Source organism: Tetrao urogallus, assembly GCF_951394365.1.
Source record: "Tetrao urogallus genome assembly, chromosome: 7".
Classification (NCBI taxonomy): domain Eukaryota; kingdom Metazoa; phylum Chordata; class Aves; order Galliformes; family Phasianidae; genus Tetrao; species Tetrao urogallus.
The window spans coordinates 16,996,142-17,017,139 of record NC_136820.1 but is presented as its reverse complement, the minus strand read 5'-3'; the positions used below and the strand labels follow the sequence as shown (position 1 = coordinate 17,017,139).

At 36.9% G+C, this 20,998-nt stretch overlaps 1 protein-coding gene across 3 annotated transcripts in view; it reads right to left on the bottom strand.

Annotated features, from left to right (window-relative positions):
- Positions 1-20,095, bottom strand: part of SATB1 (SATB homeobox 1) — a gene marked incomplete at both ends in the record, with an annotated part of 65,579 nt that extends 45,484 nt beyond the window's left edge. For all 3 annotated transcript variants that reach the window (XM_079538654.1, XM_079538655.1, XM_079538656.1), the window contains 4 exons: positions 14,089-14,212; positions 14,936-15,062; positions 15,919-16,095; positions 19,885-20,095. In XM_079538654.1, the coding sequence (XP_079394780.1) occupies positions 14,089-14,212; positions 14,936-15,062; positions 15,919-16,095; positions 19,885-20,095 (639 nt within the window). The remainder of the gene's footprint in view (positions 1-14,088; positions 14,213-14,935; positions 15,063-15,918; positions 16,096-19,884) is intronic.
- Positions 20,096-20,998: the final 903 nt, after the last annotated feature.

The following is a 20,998-nucleotide window of genomic DNA, read 5'->3' as shown; positions in this document are numbered from 1 at the left end:
GGCAGAATGAGGTTGTTTTCATGCCTCATGAAGGGGCAGTTGGGCTGCAGTATTTACACATAACAAATACGTACTGACAGGCTTAGCAGTGAGAAAGAGCAGTTTCCTAAAACAACTCGGCTGAATTAGATATTGGGGATTCCTTTGCAAATGAAGCACTCCCCTCAGAAGAAGCGTCATAACCCAAACTTATTTAGGCCTTTCAGGTTGTTTAACTAGGAAAAAAATCCAAGCTTTTTTGCTACACATTCACTGGTGTTTAAAGCTTCAAGCCTGCTCAGTGGAAGGGGCAAGGGCTGCAACAACTTATTTACACAATTATCTAAATACGATTAAACAGCTGATGGACAAATATTAAACTGGAAAATGTATAGTCATTTCAGCTTAATGTAATCCTCTTTCTGTAAACACCCAAGATGATTTTTTTTCAACCAGAACAGTCCTGACATCTCATAAGCCTAAGGGTGAATAGCAAGAGATTGTTTTTGATAGTTATAAATATTCAAAAGACATGCAGACCATCTGCTTTCATAATACAGGTAAAGCAAGACTGAAATGGTGACTGCTGTATAAAAATGGTTCTTTTAACAAAGTCTTCCTCTCCTCGAAAACTATAAAGACAGATGTCAAAAACTGTTTACACAGGGTAATCAGGAGCGTGCAAAATGTAATATTCCTTTTACACACAGTGCTTGCTAAAGAGATTTTTTTTCTTTTTCTTCCCATCTGTGTGTTGCAACACATTTCTACAAGTTAAAAACATTTTTTCAAACAGAGATCTCATGAATACCCAAAAACATGCTATCTGGTTTCTGAATGCTAATTAATTTCAACTAAGGAATCTGATTTTTTTTTTCTGTAGGAAGGAATGCATGCTTCTGAAATGGAGCACTTCAACAATAACAGCCACTGAAAACAGAACACCCCGCAAGTTTAATTTTGCACTAGTTTGACACTGGCTATTTTCACAACTGTTTTGCATTCAAACCCGCATCTGCTAAATCTGGCTATAAGACACAAGCAGCTATTCTCCTGCTTTTCAAAGGGGATTTTATTTATGTTTTACTATTTATCATGATTTCAGTATAAAGCTTTGTAACATCATAACGGTTTTGTCAAGTGATAAGTAGAAGGTACCTTGTCTTCCTAGCAGAATATGAACAGTGCTGCCCATAAACCATACAGTCAATTTTCAGAGCTGAAACGCTAATCTTGACAGTAACCTTTTAATATATTATATTAATGGCAGAGAGCTGTTAAGCACCTTTTTTTATAATTCTCAATAAAATGAACATTTACTGAACAATCTGTCAAACTCCTGGCTCAATTTTTGAAAGCCAAACTTTTAAGGCTCTATCCTATTTTCTCTACCATAAATCCTTCCCTTTACATCAGCAGGATAGCATGTTCCAGTCCTGCAACCCTAACATGCCTTAAAAAAAAAAGGAAAAAAAAAAAAAAGAAAGAAAGAAAAAGGAAAGACATTATGAGTCTTTGTCCCTACACCTAGTTTGAATAGTGATAAAGTTGCAGAGCAGAACTTCAAAATTTGGGTGGGAGGAATGATAAAAGGATTAAAGGATAGAGGAACTTTGGTTCCCCAATTTTAGCTCCTATTACTGTTTTTTTGTTTGTTTTGTTTGTTGGTTGTTTTCTTTTTGTTTGTTTGTTGTTGTTGTTGCTGGTTTTTTACATAGAAATTGAAACATCAGTGTTAAAGCTGAACTCCGAGGAGTCTTTCCTTCTCATGAGACTTCACATTAGCATTTTTCTGATGAGAATGAACACTCAAACACCAATTGGATAACATAAGATTACCCGCAAATGAAAGATTTTAGCCTGTCTGAGCCTCTGCCAGTCCACATACTGCAAAAACCCAACCAGGGCAAAACATTGTTCCTATGCTCTACTACGGCACAGAACTATCACCTGCCACCTCTAGTAAAAGCAGACCTGTAGCTCAGAAACATGCAGCCACTAGGTGCGGTTTAGACAAGGAATCACAAAATAGGCAGCTTAATTGCAGATGAAGAACAATGTTAAATTTGCTGGTCCTTTACCTTGAACCCCCTTACTTGTTAAAGTAATGCAAAGAAATTTGTTGGCTTAAGCTCTATAAACGTGTAGAATAAGGAAAAAAAAATAACACAGATGGACAGAGCAGAAAAAAAACTTTTGTTTGTGCCTTTGGCATTGCACTTGGATGGCTATCTGACCTCTATACTGCTGCCAGGGTCAGGAGAATTAAGGATCTGCATAGCAAATGCTGGTCATATAAGTTAAAAACTGCCTAAAGGTGTATTTCAAATGACGACAAAAGCTTTCCTTCCAATATACAAGCATTTTTTTCCTTCTTTCTCCTGTCTTTATATAGTATAAATGATTTCCTCCTCCTTTTCTGTCTCCTTATGTGGCCTTTAAGAATTCTAAAAGTACACTTGAATATAAACATACAGCTGCATTAAATGTGATGAAGGAAGATTACAAAACGAAGATTCTGAATAAACCATATGTATATAAATATACCCCCCACCAAAAGATTTTGAAATACAGAGATGAGGATTCAGCATCTGAAAGAACTGATCCTTGCATTAACATTTGCCATTTGGTAAAATAAATTCCTAGTTGTTGCAACATGACCAAGCAGCTTTCTCCCAATATTTTCTGAGCATCTCCCGCAGATGGATATAAATAAAACTCAAACAAGAAACTGCTTCCAAAGATACTACTCTTACACTTTGGATAAAACCTTAAGAAAGAGAAAGACAGGTAGGTGGGAAATGTTAATTCAGTTCAGAATTGACTTTTTAACTGCTTTACAAGCTGCATGTCATAGTGTCCTACACTTAAAAAAAAAAAAAAAAAAGGAAAAAGTCGTAAAGTCGTAACCTCCTCCTGTAAAAGATAAGGAGATGTAAGGCGTTTTAGTCTTCACCGTCAGATGTCCAACATGAATCTTTATAAGCATCCTGATTTTTATTGCCCACCTTGTAAATGCTAAGTACTTAGTAGTAAAAATATGGATAAAACTTAAAATGTAAAATAATCAAAATTTAATAAGTTAATTCTTGGTTTAATTCACTGAATGAAAATATCCCTGTGCTTTGTGGGGTGTATTATTATACCCTAAGATTTTGATTCAGTGGTGTCTGCAGGAAAAGCTCTGAAGCCAGAGAGTTCCATGGATAAAGCAAGCACTACCCATTTTAGTCAGGAATCTGAATGAAATACCTGTAGGAAGTAACTAGATTCCTTTGTACCTGGCTGTTTTTACTTAAACCGGGAATGCACATTTTCAAGTGCCTGTCCATGTTACTCCCAGTTTGATGCCCATCATCTTGGGGTACAGAGGCAGATTTTCTGCCAGATGAAGCTAACTCCATGAAGCTTCAACCATGGAGAGTGCTTTGAGTCCATGGGACTAGAATTGAGCTACTCCAGGGTAAGCTTCAACCCTCTTCCCCAGCCCTGGAATATGATGACAGAGAACTTTCCCTCAAGCATTTCCCTCTCCCAGCTGCTGCTTTTGCACTACAGTGGCACAGTGCAACATGGACAAGGCAAATCAGATTTCCTATACAAGAAAGAAGGCTGGGATAGGTGGGATCTTGGAGATCATGGATTAATCCGGTGGAAAACTGAAGTAAGTTGCACCTTCCATCTCCCTCTCAAGTGGATTGCTTTTATTTCTAACAAATCTCTTTTAACCAGGTCAGAACCAAACTGCTTCTGACTTGTTTCCTATCTGGAAAAGACAATCCTAATGCACATGCTTCCAATTGCTATCCTAAAGCAAATGTTTTGTGTGGCAGGTGACATTTTAGATCTATTAATGCATTAAATGCAGCTTTCGGCACACAAAATATTTCCACAAAAAACAAATCATACATTTTCCTGATAGAGATGCAGATAATCTCTCTATCTTCAATGAACCACAATGGTGATTTTCCACTACAGTTTTTGTAAAATGCTGTTCAAAATTGCCTAGCATTAGCCACCATGTTATGGAAGATTTCCTTGCTGGGAAATAGGACATGATTTTCAGCAAGTCTCTTCTCGGATTCCACTGTTCTGCTAGGCAAAGCATCAGATGTCTGGCATGAAGTTGAGCCCTAAGGCGTAATGTCCAGACAAGAAGTCATCAGACTCAGTAGCACTAACAGTTGTCTTGCTCAATTTCTTTTGGTGTTCAGGATAAGTCTTTTCTTTGATCTCTTTTCCTTTTCCTACAGAAGATTTTGCAGATTTTTAAAGCCAAAAGGGACAATTCTGAGCATCTATTTGGATTCCACATAAAAACAGACCCTATAAGTTCATTCAGCAATTACTGAATTCAGCTAAGTTACCTGTGGCTGAGCTGGAGTAAACATCAGATAACGATCTGAAAACTTCTTGTGCTGAATCTTTCACCACATCCCATGATAATCTGTTTCACTAGATACTTTCTTTTTTTGTTTTTTTTTTTTTTTAAATGCATGACTAGCTTTTAGTTTGCACTTTATTGATTTCAGCTCCCAGCTTCTCTTATGCCTTTGATTGCTTAAATACCCCTCTAGTGCCAAATGCAACATCCCCTGCCTATCTTTTGTTTAAAGGAGTGTCAGATTTATCGTTTCAGGCTGCGTGTCACTTTATGAGCCACCTGTATTTCTGATTATTCTTAATCCTACAGACTCTAGTTCTTGAGGATACATGTTAAAAATACATGAACAAACTTTGTTGCTCTGGGAGAAAAAAGAAAAACAAAGAAAAAAAAAAAAAAGAATTACCGAGAAAAAAAGGAGTTATAGCATGAAATTTGCTATGGATTCTTAACTTCTGCTTGGTAAAATCATATGCAGGTGATACTTTAAGCAGCTGTGCTAGAGAAGGTACTAGTTTATCCTCTGCATTGTTGCTTTTCACTGACAAGAGTTTGTGAAAAGTCTAGATGCTCTGAAGAGTACATAAAAATATGCAAAGCTTGATAATCTTGAAAGAGAAATGTTCCATTTAGCTTCTGTGTGGAACAGGCACGTGCACTTTGAGGTTCCATTCATTCAAAAATTATCCTAGATAAGGTTTTGCACACAAATCTCCTTACCAAATGTGCAGAATTGGGCACACAGCTTTAAAAGCCTGGGGACATACTAGCTGGCAAGTATGTTATAGTGGGATTTTATTGGGATACACACAGAAATACAAAATCCTACAATGCTGAGAGAGTACAGATATACTGATTTAAACACACACACACGCGGTAAATTAAAGAACTGAAATCTCTACATCTAGAAGGGACAAAAACACTGATGTCCTTCACTGTATCATAGTTTTTCACCATCAAAAATTCCATCCTTCTCTATGGTAGCTTGCTGAAAAGTAACAAATCCCTTGGAAAGATGGTAAAAGCAGGAATAGGTTTGACTTTATTGCAGTTCCTCTGCCTCCTAGCACGTTGGTAATCACAATATGATTCACAGTCTTATTTCACAAACTTACAAAGAACTGCAACTCTCAGTGTAGGAAATCTCTGTACTTAGAAAAATAAATAAATAATAACCTAGAAAAGCAAAGAGATATGAATATGTGAGGAAAGTCTTTGAGAGCTTTTCATGTGCTCCCATTCCTGAGGAAGAGAATTCTTTCTTTTTGGCTCGGTTATTCCAGTCCTGGAGTGAGGCAGGTCTGAGGCTGCTGCTGTCCTGAAAAACCTGTCCTCTGATAACTGCTGCGAGGCACCAGGGGAACCTGATACTGTTTGTGCTGTTCTTGCAGTGTCCAAGGAAAGGGAGACAAAAGCCTCCCTTGCCTTAGGTTTTCCTAAATTATTATTAATTAAAAAGAGAAGAAAGGCGGGGGGAGGGGGGAAGGGGGAGGGAAATGAAGCAAGCTTTGAGAGCTTTGCTCAGGGTCTTTTTGAGAAACATGTCTCTTTGCTTTGCTTCTGTGTTGTGATTAGAGCCAAGAACTGCATGAGTCTGCTCTAACAAATTGAGAGGTGCTCACCCCTTGGTACTACCTCTCAATAAGTGGGTCCTGCTTTACTCTCATTTCTGTCTGCTACCAGAGCATTACAAATTCAAGTAGTTTTCTCCAGATGGATCTTTATGCCTACACCGTGTGCCCTGATGCAGGCATACCTCAGCTTTAAATCTGCTGACAGCAAAGTTCCAGCACCTACAGAATTTGCTCAGCTTTTGGGTAGGTTTTATAACCACACTGATATCCATGCCTCCCACCACCGCTAGTAATAACTGAACCAGTTGGGGAAGGTCTCTGCAAACGCATCGCAGCAGTGATTAAGATGTAGACATACGTATCTACTTGCCCCTTAAATAGAAGGCTTAATTGGTGATGTGGATAGCCGTTTCCTAATGGACAGAAATTAAACTCCATTTAATTCCTGAGCAGACACTTCCAAGGCACAAGGTTTACCACACATTTGGAGCGGGGAGAGGGGGGAGGAAGGAACGAGCTGCACGCACGACTCTCCCTACCTCTGACAATCACCAAGGAAAAGCAACATGAGGACCAGAATGGCATAAGTGTGGCAGGTGTGAATTGACCTGCACTGGCAAAGCTGTGAGCTGGGAAACTTGCAAATCACATGGTTGTGCAATACTTGGCTCCAGTCAGCGCTATCATGTTTTTATAAAAAAAATAAAAAAAATCTTAAAGACATGTACATCAAGTTAAGGGATTAACTGTCAAGTGACATTACTGAAACAGAGACAATATATTTCTTTATTGTTAATGAAATTCAGTTAAAAGTGAAGGAAGTGATAAAGAAAGTACTGTATTGTAATGTATTTTACATAAGAACGTAATATAGAAAGGGAAATGCAATTAAATCTTAATGTGGACTTTTTTTATTTTTAGTTTATCATCTGGTTTACATTTTGAGCCCCTTTGCAGCAGTAAATTATGCTGGCATTTCTTAGGGAATAGCTGCCATGTTAATTTAGTTTAATAAAATAACTGACAGAGAAAAGGGGAAAAAGAAGCAAGAAGAGACAGTACCCCCCCACACACACATACTTCTCCTTATCTTTAACTATGTATTCAAATGCTTTCTATATGAATTGTCCGTGGTCCAACTCCAGCACCATGTAATAATACAATACATTACAACACAGTACAATACAATCTTGGATTTCTGTAGCGCCCTTCATACAAGCATCCCAGGGTGCTTTACAATCATTATGAGTTAAAATTAAAACTGAAGCACATACAATTCCTAATAGAATCGTTTTAAAAATGCTAAACAGAACAAATAACTTTTAAGTCTAGATTTAAAAGTCCCAACAGCCAGAGCTTTCCTTACTTCAATTGGCAATGAGTTCCGAAGCTAGGGAGCAAAGCGACTAAAGGCTCTCTCATGTTATGTTAAAGGATCTCTCATGTTGTTTATACTTGTGCAGTACTCTGCAGCCAACAATTTGCCAATAGGAAGAACAAAAAGACTTATTTGCAATCTTGCTTTAAAGAACATTGGAAGAGTGGCTTGTTAACCCTCTAATAAACTTATGGAAAGAAAATCAGGGTTTGCACTTGGCCATGACTTCATTAAGCAGCATGAATGAATGAATACAGAATTTTGTTTTATGTATATATATATATACAAGTAATAAAATAAGAACACCACAGCAAATATTTATGATGAAAGTTATTCTATATAGCATTCTCCAGATCACCAAGAGTGAAAGCAGAAGCTGAGTAGGGCTCAATCAACAATGCGTGCCACTTACAGAAGAAAAAAATGATCTGAAGAAAACACTTTGTGTTCCTTTTTTGTTGTTACTTCCCTAAAACTTAATGACCATATGATGCAGACAACTGCTTACGTGATGCAGTTTGCAAAATTGCCGAACTATAACATCAAGTCTGCACATGAAGTGGGAAAGATTGTCACAAAATTTTTATTCCCTTAAAAAAAGCATGACTTTTGTACTTTGTCCACATGAAAACTTAGTCCTCCATACAGCTGACTCAAGGGGAAAAAATAAAATGATGAAATCAACACTAGTCCCATCTCAATACTGGACTTCTCCTTTTCAGGAGCAGAAACACATGACCTCATGACAGCACAGTCAGATAGTAAGATTGACACGTTACAGAGTTCTCTGCACTCAGAAACTGCACTTGCTTGAGAAGCATTAAGTGCTGATCTCATAATTGTTTTGAAAAGGGACTTTAACGCTTTCAGCGTTGCTAAACTGAATGAAGAGGCAGAAAGAATATCTGTTTTAGGTAGCTGCTACCTAAACAATCTGATTGATACAACTACAAAAACAAGAGCATTTGGATGTATTTAAAGAACAGCAATCAAAGATTAAAAGATTAAGCAATATGACTTTTGAACTCAACTCACTGTCCTCAACAGAAACACAACACTAGTGAGGTCAACAAAGAGCACATGAAGTGTATCTATCAGATATAGAGAAGTTATTTTTAAGATTGCATGCAAAAAGAAGAGTTGAGTGTCCCGAGAAAATCTTTAAAATCAGTATACCTCTAAGGTTCACCTTGTGGGCTTCCAGCACCATAAAACCAAATCCCGCTACTTGGTCTCATGGAGGAGCTGCAATGGAGCAGCCATGCAAGGCCAGCATCATGATCGAAGCCCATTCTCCCCCATCCCATCAGTAACAGACTGTATCTCACTCCAAATGCCCATCCTATCAGGATGACTAAAAATCCTGGGCACAAATTTTAATAGTTAATTGAAAACGTTGTAAAAACCTCAATACCTCATCAACTGAAAGAAACATCAGAGGGAATGCTCTTGAGCATCTGGGGGTGGGTTGGAAAGGACCTGCCTGCCAAGACCTGAGCCCAGGCCCTCAAGGATTTACTTCCCCGAAATAATTAATGACATCTTCAAAACCTAAAGTACAGTAACTTCTAAAGTAGAAAAAGGAGCTACATTCCTTACTGAGGTTATTAATTACTAGGTAGGGGAAAGGGGGGAGGAGTGCAGGCAGAAGGAGGAGATGAAGAGAGGAAAGAAGGAAAGTACAAGCAGCAAAAAGCCCAAGTACTTGGTCTCAGGTCTAGGCAGGCAAAATTGAAAGGGGAGGGCAGAAACCACCTTTCAGTTTTGTGAAGAAAGAAATAAAAAATGCTCACAAAGCATACAGATTTTGGCAATTCTCAATAGCTCATTCCTTGGTTATTTATAGGTCTGGAAATTTTAATTTTAGTAACAGCAACTTTTTTGGTTTGTGATGGGGGCGGATGTTCAGATTGTTAGAAAAGCAGCCAGGAAAGGTGAGAGGATTTCCATATCTCTATCATGCTGCTTGTTTGCTTTGACCGCCAGGTACACTCAGATCAGGTAAACTGAGAAACACCGATGTTGCGAGCAAGATTTCTTCCTGGCATGCCTGCCAGATCACATAAAGCCTGCATGATATCTGCATAAAACAGCATGCAAATTCAGGGCAGGATATCAGAACAAAGAGCAAGGTATGTGATATATATCGTGCCCATGTCATATGTCTGCAATCATTCACTACAGGATGGAATTTTGCTCAAAATGCAGTCAAGATGTCTATATTTATCACAAGTGCAGAACTATTCAGACTTCAGTATCATAGCAGTACTTGTTCTGTGGGTGCACGCATTTTACAGAATATATCCCTCCCTGATCATTTACTGCAGAATTACGTAAAAGACACTGGGGGGGAGAGGGGAAAATGATTACAACACATAAACATTTTCAAAATAAAGAATAAAACTATATGTATAAATTACTGTGCACACAGGTATCACAGACTTTGGATACATTCCACGGAAATATTCATGTCTCCAACTATATTAAAAATATTTATCTATGAGATTTTACTATACATCAGTCCTGGAATTTCTCTTCCATAACGTATTGGCTATAGCTGCCTTGAGAGTTAGGCTAGGTATGGGGAGTTTCAAAGGACATGCAAGATAGAAGAAAAAAAGAAAAGCAAAAATGAACTTTGTGTTTTGGGACGTTATGAGGGAAGACTAGTATACCTTCCCTCACAAGTACTTTTACAGCATTTTGATAAAACAAAGAAGTGAAAATCTCAAACCTGTTAGCAATACTGACAGCAATCATCCTGAAAATCTTTTTGTAGAAAAAAAAAAAAGGAGTAAGATAATATCAGTTGAAAAGTCAATGTCATTTGATCACAGCCATATTCTAAAAGCGCTACCCAGATACTAATTAATCTCTACAATCTCTTGTTTGGTAGATGAATTGTTATCTCCCTCCTTTGGAAAGGTGACAGGAACTCAAGATAAGGGGTACATCTAAATCTTCAAAATCACACCAAAAGCAAGTTTGTTCCAGAATTACCAAATTAACTTCCAATTTTTTGTGTGCATGCGTGTCTATATGTGAACACATACACACATAAAGAGAAAGAGAGAGAGAAAGATAAGTCAGTAAAAAAATAATGAACCCAAAAAAACCCTTATTAATAACAGCATAGACAGGGTCTGTAGTATTTCAGTTATTTTAGCTGTAGTAGTAATAGGAGACTTCAGCTCCAAAACTCAAAATGGAGCAAAACTGTGAAAAATTAAAAAATATTAGAACTAAAGCTGAACAGAGAGATGGTAGGAGTATCATTAAATAAGTGCAACATGCCTGACCACTTAAGAGCAGCTCCAAAAAGACTGAGGTACAGCACAGCTTCCCTGTAAGGGGCCGAAAATAAAAATTGACGGAAGAACAACTTCTGTATAACTCTTTAGAGGCTAGAGAACAAAAACAAGAGGGATACAAGATCTTAGCCACTCATGAGATGTACAGGTTTAATGGGATGCATAAGATGGCCCGAAACAGAGCCCTGGATTAAATTCCAAGTTGCCTTTTCCCTTCAAAAGAGATCTGGAAAGGAAGCAGAAACAAAGCTAGCTATGCATACCAAACACAGGAAGTCTTTCACTCAGCACTAGCATGTGCTGGTAGTCTTTAGCAAAAAAAATCTATAAATCTGAGGAAAAGCAGCAAAACACACTGCAGCACATAATCTAGAAAAGATTCAGCTTTTCCATGACAAATCTGTAGCGCTATTCTACTTTGTTTTCCCCCAAAAAATAAAATAAGTCTCCTGACTTATGCTCTCAATTTTACGGCAGCTGAGAGCACAGCTGAGCTGTGCATTTGCTTCAGCCTTTCTCAAGGACTCCAATTCAAGTCAATGGGGATTTCCTATCATGTGGGCTCCTATAGCAAGTGGTAAACATGGACATCACAGGATGGCCATGGCAGCCTCAGAATGAAACAGCTGAAGTAACTTCAATGGAGCCTGTCTATTCAGTGCTCCTAACGGAAGAGTCATAGTGGTATTTTACTGAGGAAGGCATGAAGTGTTTATATCTATACATCCCAAGGTTTTAGTGTAACATGAAAACAAATGGGAAATAATTAAAAAAATCACTCAAGTAGAATTTGGCATTAAGCTTTCTAGAGGTTTCCTTGTTGCTGTGTATTCAAGACATTTAATATGTCTGTGCTAGAAAAATATTTTGCTCAAAATTTTTGTACTTCGTAGATTATCAGTATTCTACATAAAAAGGGCAATTTTCTAATATAAAAATGCAAGGTGAATTAAGAAAAAAAAAAATTTTAAGTGAGAATGGTGACTTTGTCTTTCATGCTTAAACTGGGCTCCGCAAATGCCACGCAATGAGCACACCAGCTTACATACTCTCCAACAAACCCATTCATACCTACACAGAACGAGGTACTGCTAATGACAGTGACAGAAAATGATAACTAATCTCATTTCTACTTTGAGTCATTTTTCTGTGGTTAATAAATTATATCCATAACAGTGTTAATAACTTATGGTACAGTGCCATTGCACTAGTTTGCATTTGTGATGAAGCACTTCATATGGCATTATCTATGCCCATGTACACATGAGGAGAGACCACTAGTCTTCTCTTACAAGAATCTAATGCTGGCATTTTGACAAATCCTCTAAGAACTCACTGCCCTCCACCTTGTGCTTCTCACCTCTGATAGAGCAGCACAGAACTGCGGGCAATTCACAAACTTGAATATGTTTAATAAAACAGGCACTTTTAAACCTGCCTTTGTAGGAAAAATATACAATTAGTTATTGGTTAGGAAAATACAGGAAACATTCACATCAATTTAGTCATCTGAAAAAAACACTGTTGGACCACATCTTCCTGCAAGCTCCCAGAGAGAAACAGGAAGATTTAGATCAACTGATGGACTTTTGACCAAGCATTTATTCTTTAAAAAAAAAAATAAATAAATAAAATAAAATAAAAAAAAAAAATTAAGACAAAATAAATGTATTTTAATTTAATGTGACAGATCTTTAAAGAAATGGACTACCAAAAAAAAAAAAAAAAAAAAAAAAGAACAACTTAAATTCCTAAGAAATCCAACCACTGCAGCACCAGTAGAGATAAACAGATGATAAAAATACTAACCATGCTTCAAACAGCAGGAAAAAAAAAAAAAAAAAAAAAAAAAAAGAAAAAAAAAAAAAAGAGACCTCACATCTTTAAATATATTCTTTGGCACACATACACAAGACAAAAAAAAGAGTGCAAAATAATACACAAACATCCCCAAATCAGCATCCTGTAATTTGCGGTTCTGGTAATTTCAGATGCTGTCTTCAAGTATAGTTATTAGGCAAGGTAGTTTTTGTCCATTAAAATTATGATATTAAGAAATATTCTTAAAATTATTTTTTAAAATAGTAATTATTGAAATCTCTCCAATAGCGTGATACTGTCATGAACAAAGCTTTTCTTTCAAAAACTGTTCTTCTGTTTTATAAGTGCATCATCTGCATAGATACATAAGTTTTCTACATGAAACACATGCCAACATATGCATGAAATATTCCATCTCTACACAATTTACTGGCTGTCCATCAGTCTAAAGTAAAAATTAACCCTAGAATACCAAAATTGAGAAAAATACCAAATTACATGCAGACACTGTGAGATAGAAGTGCAAAAGCTCACATGCTTTTATAATAGGTAGGAGCAAGATAACTTTGCAGACATATCACTAGAATGGTTTGCAACCAGTGAAGATAATTTTGATTATTTCCACTTCAAATCTTCCTATATTGGAGCCACATCACTGAAAACAATCTAACCATAGGGGAAAAGAAAGTGATGGGAAAACAGCCTGCTAGTATATCTGCTGGAAAAAACAGAGAGTCAAGTCCTCTATAGATTAACTGAAGTCTTTCAGAAACGACGACTCCAATATTCCGAGCAAAAGAAATAAAATCTCCATAAAAATAACTTCACTTCCTTTTTCCTCTCCCTACCACAATTTGTATCATGTAGTTGAAATTCTCTACTGCACCACAACAAAGTACAATTTAAAATCTAAATGGTAACAGTGAAAACAAAGTTCCCACCACAGTATCACTGGCTTCCATACTGCATAGAAAAAGGAGTTGCTCCCTCATGACAATTTGACAAAACAATGACAAAAAACAAGAATATGAATAAAGCTTTAAGGAAGCCTTGGTTCAACATTTAACAACGCATAAGTAGATATTTCATTTTTTGTTTAGGTCTATTTTGATTAGAACTAATAAATGGCTGATTTTCCTTTGGTTGTTTGCAACAACAAAAAATCATCCAAGGAGATTTATTTTTTATTCCCCTCTTATACAGAATGCCAACGACTGTCTCATTTTATGAATTAGCATTTAAAACTATTGCAGGTTACCTAACAAGCATTCAGATTCAGTAGTACTTTTGACAGCAGTAAGTAGAGAGTCTTTTAACATCTTGAACACATGTGCTTGAAAAAAGTAGTTACATCAAAGCAGTTCAAAGACTGAAGACAAAAAAACAGTTAAAATCCAGTTTGCTGTGAGACAATTTCAGTGTGGTGTAAACAGCCTTTCACAACTCCCCATGGGAAACGTTGTAAGACTATGTTCAAAATGAATCAAGCATATTTATAAAGATCATGAAGTGGTCAAACGAATTTGCATTTTTGGCACATTTGCTCCACAGATACTACTTGCTGCAGTCTGTAGAAATCTCAAATCTCACATCAGTGTTGCCGATAGTGCTTTATTATTTATTACATGTTATGCTAAGTACCTGTGAAAGGGGACATTCCTTGGCCAATGAACTCTGGTTCATATCCTTCAGTAAGTCCTTCAGAGCATTTCTTACTGTCGTGTGAGACCACTGTTCAGGAGGCAAGTCTTCTAGTTTAGGGCAACTATTTGAAACACAGATTAGAAAAGGGATTATTACAAGATTGCATCCTGCTGCAGAACATTCCTTTAAGACAGACAGATTTCATTTTGCGCATCAAGCAGATGCATCTGGAGATTGCTCTCGGTCTCCTGATTGTTCCGATTAGTTAATTACTTTATACAACACATCTGCTGTATTGATGCATGAATTATACATCAGCTGCATGTGGCGACTATTTTTTCATGTTACTTCTACCTTCCTGCTCTGATGCGCTTGGTAAAACAATTTAAGGTGTAACGCTTTCTCACGACTGATCATGAAAAGCATTAATATATTAACCATTTTCTCTTTTTTTGTTGCTACGAAATTTAAGAAGCTAGACAGCAACAATAAGTGTGAGCAAGTCATTCTTTTACAAAATGCACACAGATGGTACTGTTCATGATATGCAAAAATATTTTTCTCTTAAGTAAACTTTATGTAAAATGCCTTCTTGTAATGCATCATTTAATTGACTAAAATGCAATATAGTTTTAATGAGATATCCAAAGAAAATCTATGTATCAGAGCTATAAAAGTTTTCTGCAATAGTATGCTGTAAGTTAAAGAATTAGGGTAACTAAAAGGGAATTTAGATAAGCCTTTGCACTTAGAGCACACAGCGCAGCGGGAGTTAAATACAAGCAACACTAACCAGAAGAGCAGAAAGTAACAGTTCACTTCCCAGAGCTGGTATTCAACTTACCTGTGTAACTGGATTTTCAGTGTGACCACATGATACACATCTTGCAGCATGTCTGCTACTGTAGCATCAGGGGCATCTGTCACATAGGAAAGTGGAACTGGATTCCACTTTCCAACCTGTATAAGCCCTGTGGGATACACATAAATATACATATTTATTTATTTATTTATTGAAGGGGAGGGAGGGCAAGAAGGAAAGAAAGAAAAAAAAAAAAGTTATTTACTCATTAATTCTTAGGAGCAAAAAGAAATATCTAATTTTAATAAGGTCATCATTTTTGTTTCTAGCCTTGGAAATCTGGCACAATAGACCATCCGAAAAGCAGCTCCCCAAAATTCAATCCCACTTGAACATCACCATGGATGTTTTTTTATCTATATTATGAAATTATAGAAATGCATTACAGTAGAGAACCTTTTAATATGTATAGAAGCATATTTTTCTCAAGTACCCATGAATTCAATAGGACATGATATAATAGCTCCCAGTCTTAATAAATTATAAAGGATTTTGCAAGGACTGAGTTGAAAATAATAATCGTACTTTGCAGTCTATAAAATGACAATGAACAAAATAAAAGAAACAGAGCTGGATATTCAGTCATAAATGCAAGTTGACTCTCAACAGTCCATCTGCTCAAATATGCTTTACACTTCCTTGTGGATCCTCAGTGGAGCAGATTATTAAGGTCAATAAGCATACTAATGATTCAGTTGAAGTCTTTTTTTCTTTAAAAAAAAAAAAAAAAAGAAAGAAAAAAGAAAGAAAGAAAGAAAAAAGACTCCACCTCAATATTCCACATGAACAAACTATGCATTAACTAAACAAAAAATGCATTAAGGAAAGAAACAAAAAGATGAAGATAGAATCTGCTAGAAGTTTAACAAGTGAAACTTGCATCTCATTCCTGAAAGAAATCCTGCTTTTCCCTAGAGCCCCTCAAACTAACACAATTCATCGTACAATTTCATCACCTTATTTACCTTTAGCTTGGGCAGCAGAGCTGTGAGAATATCCAAGGGATAGCAATGCCATTTCGATCAGTTGGTTGAACAGCATGTCCTTCCTCACCAGCACAAATTCTGCATGCTCCTCCTTAGAATCGTACTCAATGGCATTTTCATAATGTTCCACTACACAGAAAACTGGAAGCATACTTCCTGTAAAAAAAATAAAATAAATTTCATGTATTAAACTGAAGTAATAGTAGAGTATGTGGGTCTACAAAGCGTTATGTAAATAAAACCTGTATGAACAGGCAGATGAGGCATCAGGAATCATCACAAATATTTGATAAACATATTCCTGGAGTCCTTTCCCCTCAACCTCCTTCAAAAAGATAAAGTTCTGCAAAACATCGCTCTCTGTGAAAAGCAGAAATGCAAATTTATCTTCCTCGATGGGATACAGATGAAAGAATTACCTGCTATAGGAATCACAAGGTTAACTGAAGAGAAGTTGATTCTCTCTGTCCTGCCTGATTTGTTGTGAGTAGCAGGCAGCACGAGAACCTAAATACACACTGCAGATGTCTTCAGTGTGAGCCATTTTAGTACCAGCCACATAATTTTGTTCGTTAACACTAAAACTTTCTCAGTTCTGCCAAAAATATTTCATTACCTTCAGCATCGACAACAAATCACCTCGCATGTTATACATTCACTCTGAAAAGGGCACCCGAGGAAACAAGGCAAAAGTTAACGCTAATTCATGCCTCATTCATTGAGTACACTTGAGCACCACTTTCACTCGCATCTTTAAGAAACAAATCATGATTTCAATGCCATTTTAAGGAGCATACCTGCAGTTTGAGCTTTTTTTCTGTTGCTTCATATACGCGCATTCAACATTCCTGGTATTCACTGCTATTTCGGTATGCCTGAAACCAATTACTAATTTCCAGTTCCGTAGCATCTCATGACAGACCCTTCCCTCTGCCTCTGCTCTAAATATTAAGTAAACAGCCTCTTTCCCTTTGTTTTTTTATTTTATTATTTTTAAAATTCCTTCTTGACAACAGGCAGAATTACTAACCAACAACCCAGGCTGTTTTAGGGAAGACAACGTCCCTCCCAGCAGCCAGATTTCCAGACTTGGAGAAAACCACCCCCCACCCACGGCCAATAAAGGGCACCTTATCCCACTGCCTCAGGTTCAGCCCTGTCCCAGGATAGAATCTCCCGGAGACAGAAAACGAAAGGGTTAAAAGCAGATGTACCGAACCGCCTTATGGCAGCCTGCCAGAGGGGTATCATCTTTAGCATAAATGATGACAAGGGTTATTTTAACAGGGCACCCAGGAACTCCAATTAGTCCTACAATGTTAATGCCTCTATAACCACTGCCCTCTAGACTGACAGAGCCTCCTAACCTGCTCTGGTGCACAAGGCATCCTGCAGCTGAGAGAGGAGATTTACTGTTGACAACAGAAATGCTTTAAGATCACGTCTGTTGATTTGTGCTCTAACATACAGCAAGAAATCACAGTAAAAAAAGATACCTTTTAAAGCTTGTATATTTAAACTACATCTGCTCACCAGAGAGTCAATCTCTGGCAAACAAACCCCTTTAGGCTTGCAGGAAAAGCTCACAAACTCACTCCAATTTGCCCAATAGGCTCAGCATGAAAGACAGGACTAAAAGCTTGCCAATATTTAGGCAGTGCAGGAAGGAGAGTTTTTTCGGGTTTTTGTGTGTTTTTTGTTGTTTGTTTGTCTTTTTTTTTTTTTTTTTTTTTTTTAATCTCATTGAGACTGGTCAGGAAGGGAAAAAAGACCAAAGCAAAAGCAGTACATGCAAACTGGTGATTTCTTCATTGCTTTTAATTAAGCTGTAGAGAGCTTTCCAAAACATACACACGTACTTCATCTGCAAAAAGGTTTTGGTTCTTTCCTCTCCCTCCCCCCTTCACACTCTCACAATTGATGTTTCACCTACTAACATCTGACTGAAAGAAAGGACTCAAAATTCTTAAGTAGTTTCACTGCTAATACCTGAAGATAAAAAGTAAACAAAGCTTCATTTTAGCAAACAGGGCATACACAATCAAAAACAGCCGAGACAGATTTGTCCTTTTCCTTATCAGTTGCTACAAATCAGCTTATGATTAGATAAAGCTAGCAATGCACAGGAACTGCATTGTGTGCAGCACACTTTTTGACATGTATGCAGGACTTAGAGTATTCTGAAAAAATGTACTTTAAACAGCACAGGAGAAGCTCCTGGCCAAATTCCTATGTCCAGCATAGCTTATCAGAGGTGGATCCTGGTAGCGCGACACAGGTCTCATCTGACTACAAATCAAGCTACTAAATCTTTTAGCAAACTGTCACTCGTGTCCTTCTGTTAATGTGAAAAATGTTGTACAGGAGAGCACAACCTTAGCTGGCTGATCTCTCCTGCTAGTACTTGGCAAGACCTCCAATTGCAGCAACTCCATAACCTTCTAGTATTAAAGGGGAGAGCACTGGTCAGTGCTCACTGCTAAAAATACAGCATGATTTAAACCTGAAAGCAGTGTTAGAGCTTTTGCTGAAGGTTTATGAGTCTGTGTAAACAGCACGTCTACCATAAGGAGCAGTGAAGTCTGTAGAATCCTTGTCTAAAACTGTCCTGGCATTAAAGTTTGCTGTGCAAATATCACATAATACCAGAGACAGCTGAAATCTCCTATTTAGGAATTTATGGAACTTATATGTTTGCAGGCGTCAGAAAGTCCTTTTTATATAGCCCCACTGCTTCACTGTACAATATTAATGCACTCTGCTTGAAAAGCCGTAATAAATTATATTTTTAATGCTCTTACCCTGGCTTTCTTAAGATGCGTACATTCTTGGCAAACAATCAATAAATAGGGTAATCATGAGCAGAGGCCAAAGAATTTGCTGAAGTGCTGTTTTGCCATTTTTAATAGATAAAGATCTAACAATACGGACTGCTGTGTCTGTTCATCTCAGGATCAATATATTCTTTGTTTTCGCCAAAGCGAGGAAAAAAATAAATGATTGTACGATAAATGTTATGCATCAGACACAATGAAATTCCTCTGCCTTCTAACTTTGTGCGTTTAATAGTCTTGGTTGCATTTTTCACTTAGCTTAGCAAACGCAAGAAAAATCTGGATTATAAACATATACCAATTGTACAAAAGTAAAGGCTGCTTTAATACAAATGCAAAATTACATACAGCATGTTTCTATTTAAATTAGCAAGCCTGCAGAACGTGGTCAAAAAAGGGGTTATATATTTCAGTATGCGAAATTTATAGATTTTTGTTCACTGAAAGTATTTTTAAGGCAAACAAAAGCCATTCACATACAAACAACAGTGATTCTAAACGTGTCTTATCCTTGTGTAAATGTCTAATTACAGCAAACCAGCCACTGAAAAATATGACACCCAAGTTGTTCATTGTTCAATAATGAATTGTACTTAAGAAAATAAACTGTGAAGATTGACATCATAAATGACTTTTCCAATGTGATACCTCAAGATTTCCACACTCGCTTTTTAAAAAAAACAGAAACTTCCAACTGTTATGGAAATACTGCTATCCTCTCAAGATTGTACCATAATTCAGAGGAAAGGCGAGAATTCGTTTTGGGGGTTCAGCCTTTATTCGTACAGATTTCTGCATTTCTGAGCCCAACACGTACTCTAAGAATTAACGCATTATATTACTTCTATTTCAATGTAGGAATTCGCTTTAATCAGGACAGCTAGCCTTTACCTTAGCAAAAATCAGACTCCACCCTGTAAAGCAAGATGCTCCACCCAAGCATGAAGCTTACATTTCCCAAACGTGATTTATATCAGAGTTGGGAATATATAGTATTTTAGAATGGAGATTTAATCCTGAAATATAAATGAAGTAGAATCTACAAAAGTATGCTTCCCCCCACAAATATTATAATTCATATTTCTCAAATGCAGAATTAAAAAAGTGTTACCTTTTCTAATATTAGTTTTCATCAGGTGTCCAGAGTGTTTTAAAGGCACTCCTTGCATTTTAGTTCCTGTACTTCCAAGTCTTCCTCTTCCTAATGGGCTCCCATTCTGTTCCAAGCGCGCAATTTTGGCTGGTGGACCCTTCGGATCGCTTACATTGTTAGACATTTCTGAATGTTCTTTCCCCTGAGTTGCCTCGTTCAAATGATCCATACTCAGTCCCGCCTCTAAAGATCACCTGCCATGATTCAAAAAAAATATATGTTGTACACGTGTGCGATATGTATACGTACACAGCCTGCACATGTACAGAGATGTATATGCATCATAAGCCTATAAGGAAGAGCAAATAACTATTTTAAACAAGGCAGAAGATGCCTTAAAAAACAAAAACAGAAAGAAACCAACAAACTTCTCCAAAAAAATGACCCCAGTTTATAGAGAAATTAATTACCATAATCCGATGGAATTATTTTTTAAAAGCCAACTAGAGTACCTCTTTAACAAAACCTTCCCAAATATTCTTATAAATCTGGCAGAGACTAAGACTCATAGAAATGATGACGTTTGTCAAGATACATGCTCCAACACAGCTATTGTTACAAATCGCACAGGAAGATTTGTTATTAATCCTGGGTGGTTTTATTGTGTTACAAAAAACGAGAGGGAGAGACAGAGAAAGAAAAAGATTCCAGTGAAACTGTACTTAATCTACTTGATAAAAAAAATGGATGCACAACAATAGAGAGATTGTTCCAACTTTAGCTGAGGAAGCAACAGATTTATTAGTGAAGTAGAACATTGTCCATTTACAACTTCACTCCCACACTTTAAAAATAAAAACTAGAAGAGAATTTAACATTTAACTTCAGAAAACAGCGATGAGAGGCGGTTGCTTTGAGTTGCCCGATTGATTTTTTTAGGAAAGTTCAACAACTTCTGCAAAGTTTAAGATAAGCATATGAAGAATTCTTAAGGCATTAGGCTTTCACTGTTAAATAGAGCAGTCTCTTATTTTCAATTTTTTTAAAACTAAGAGGAAGAAAGGCAGCATCTCACAAAGCACAGTGCTGAAAAAAAAAAAATAAATCACAATTTCGACAGAACTTTTGAAAG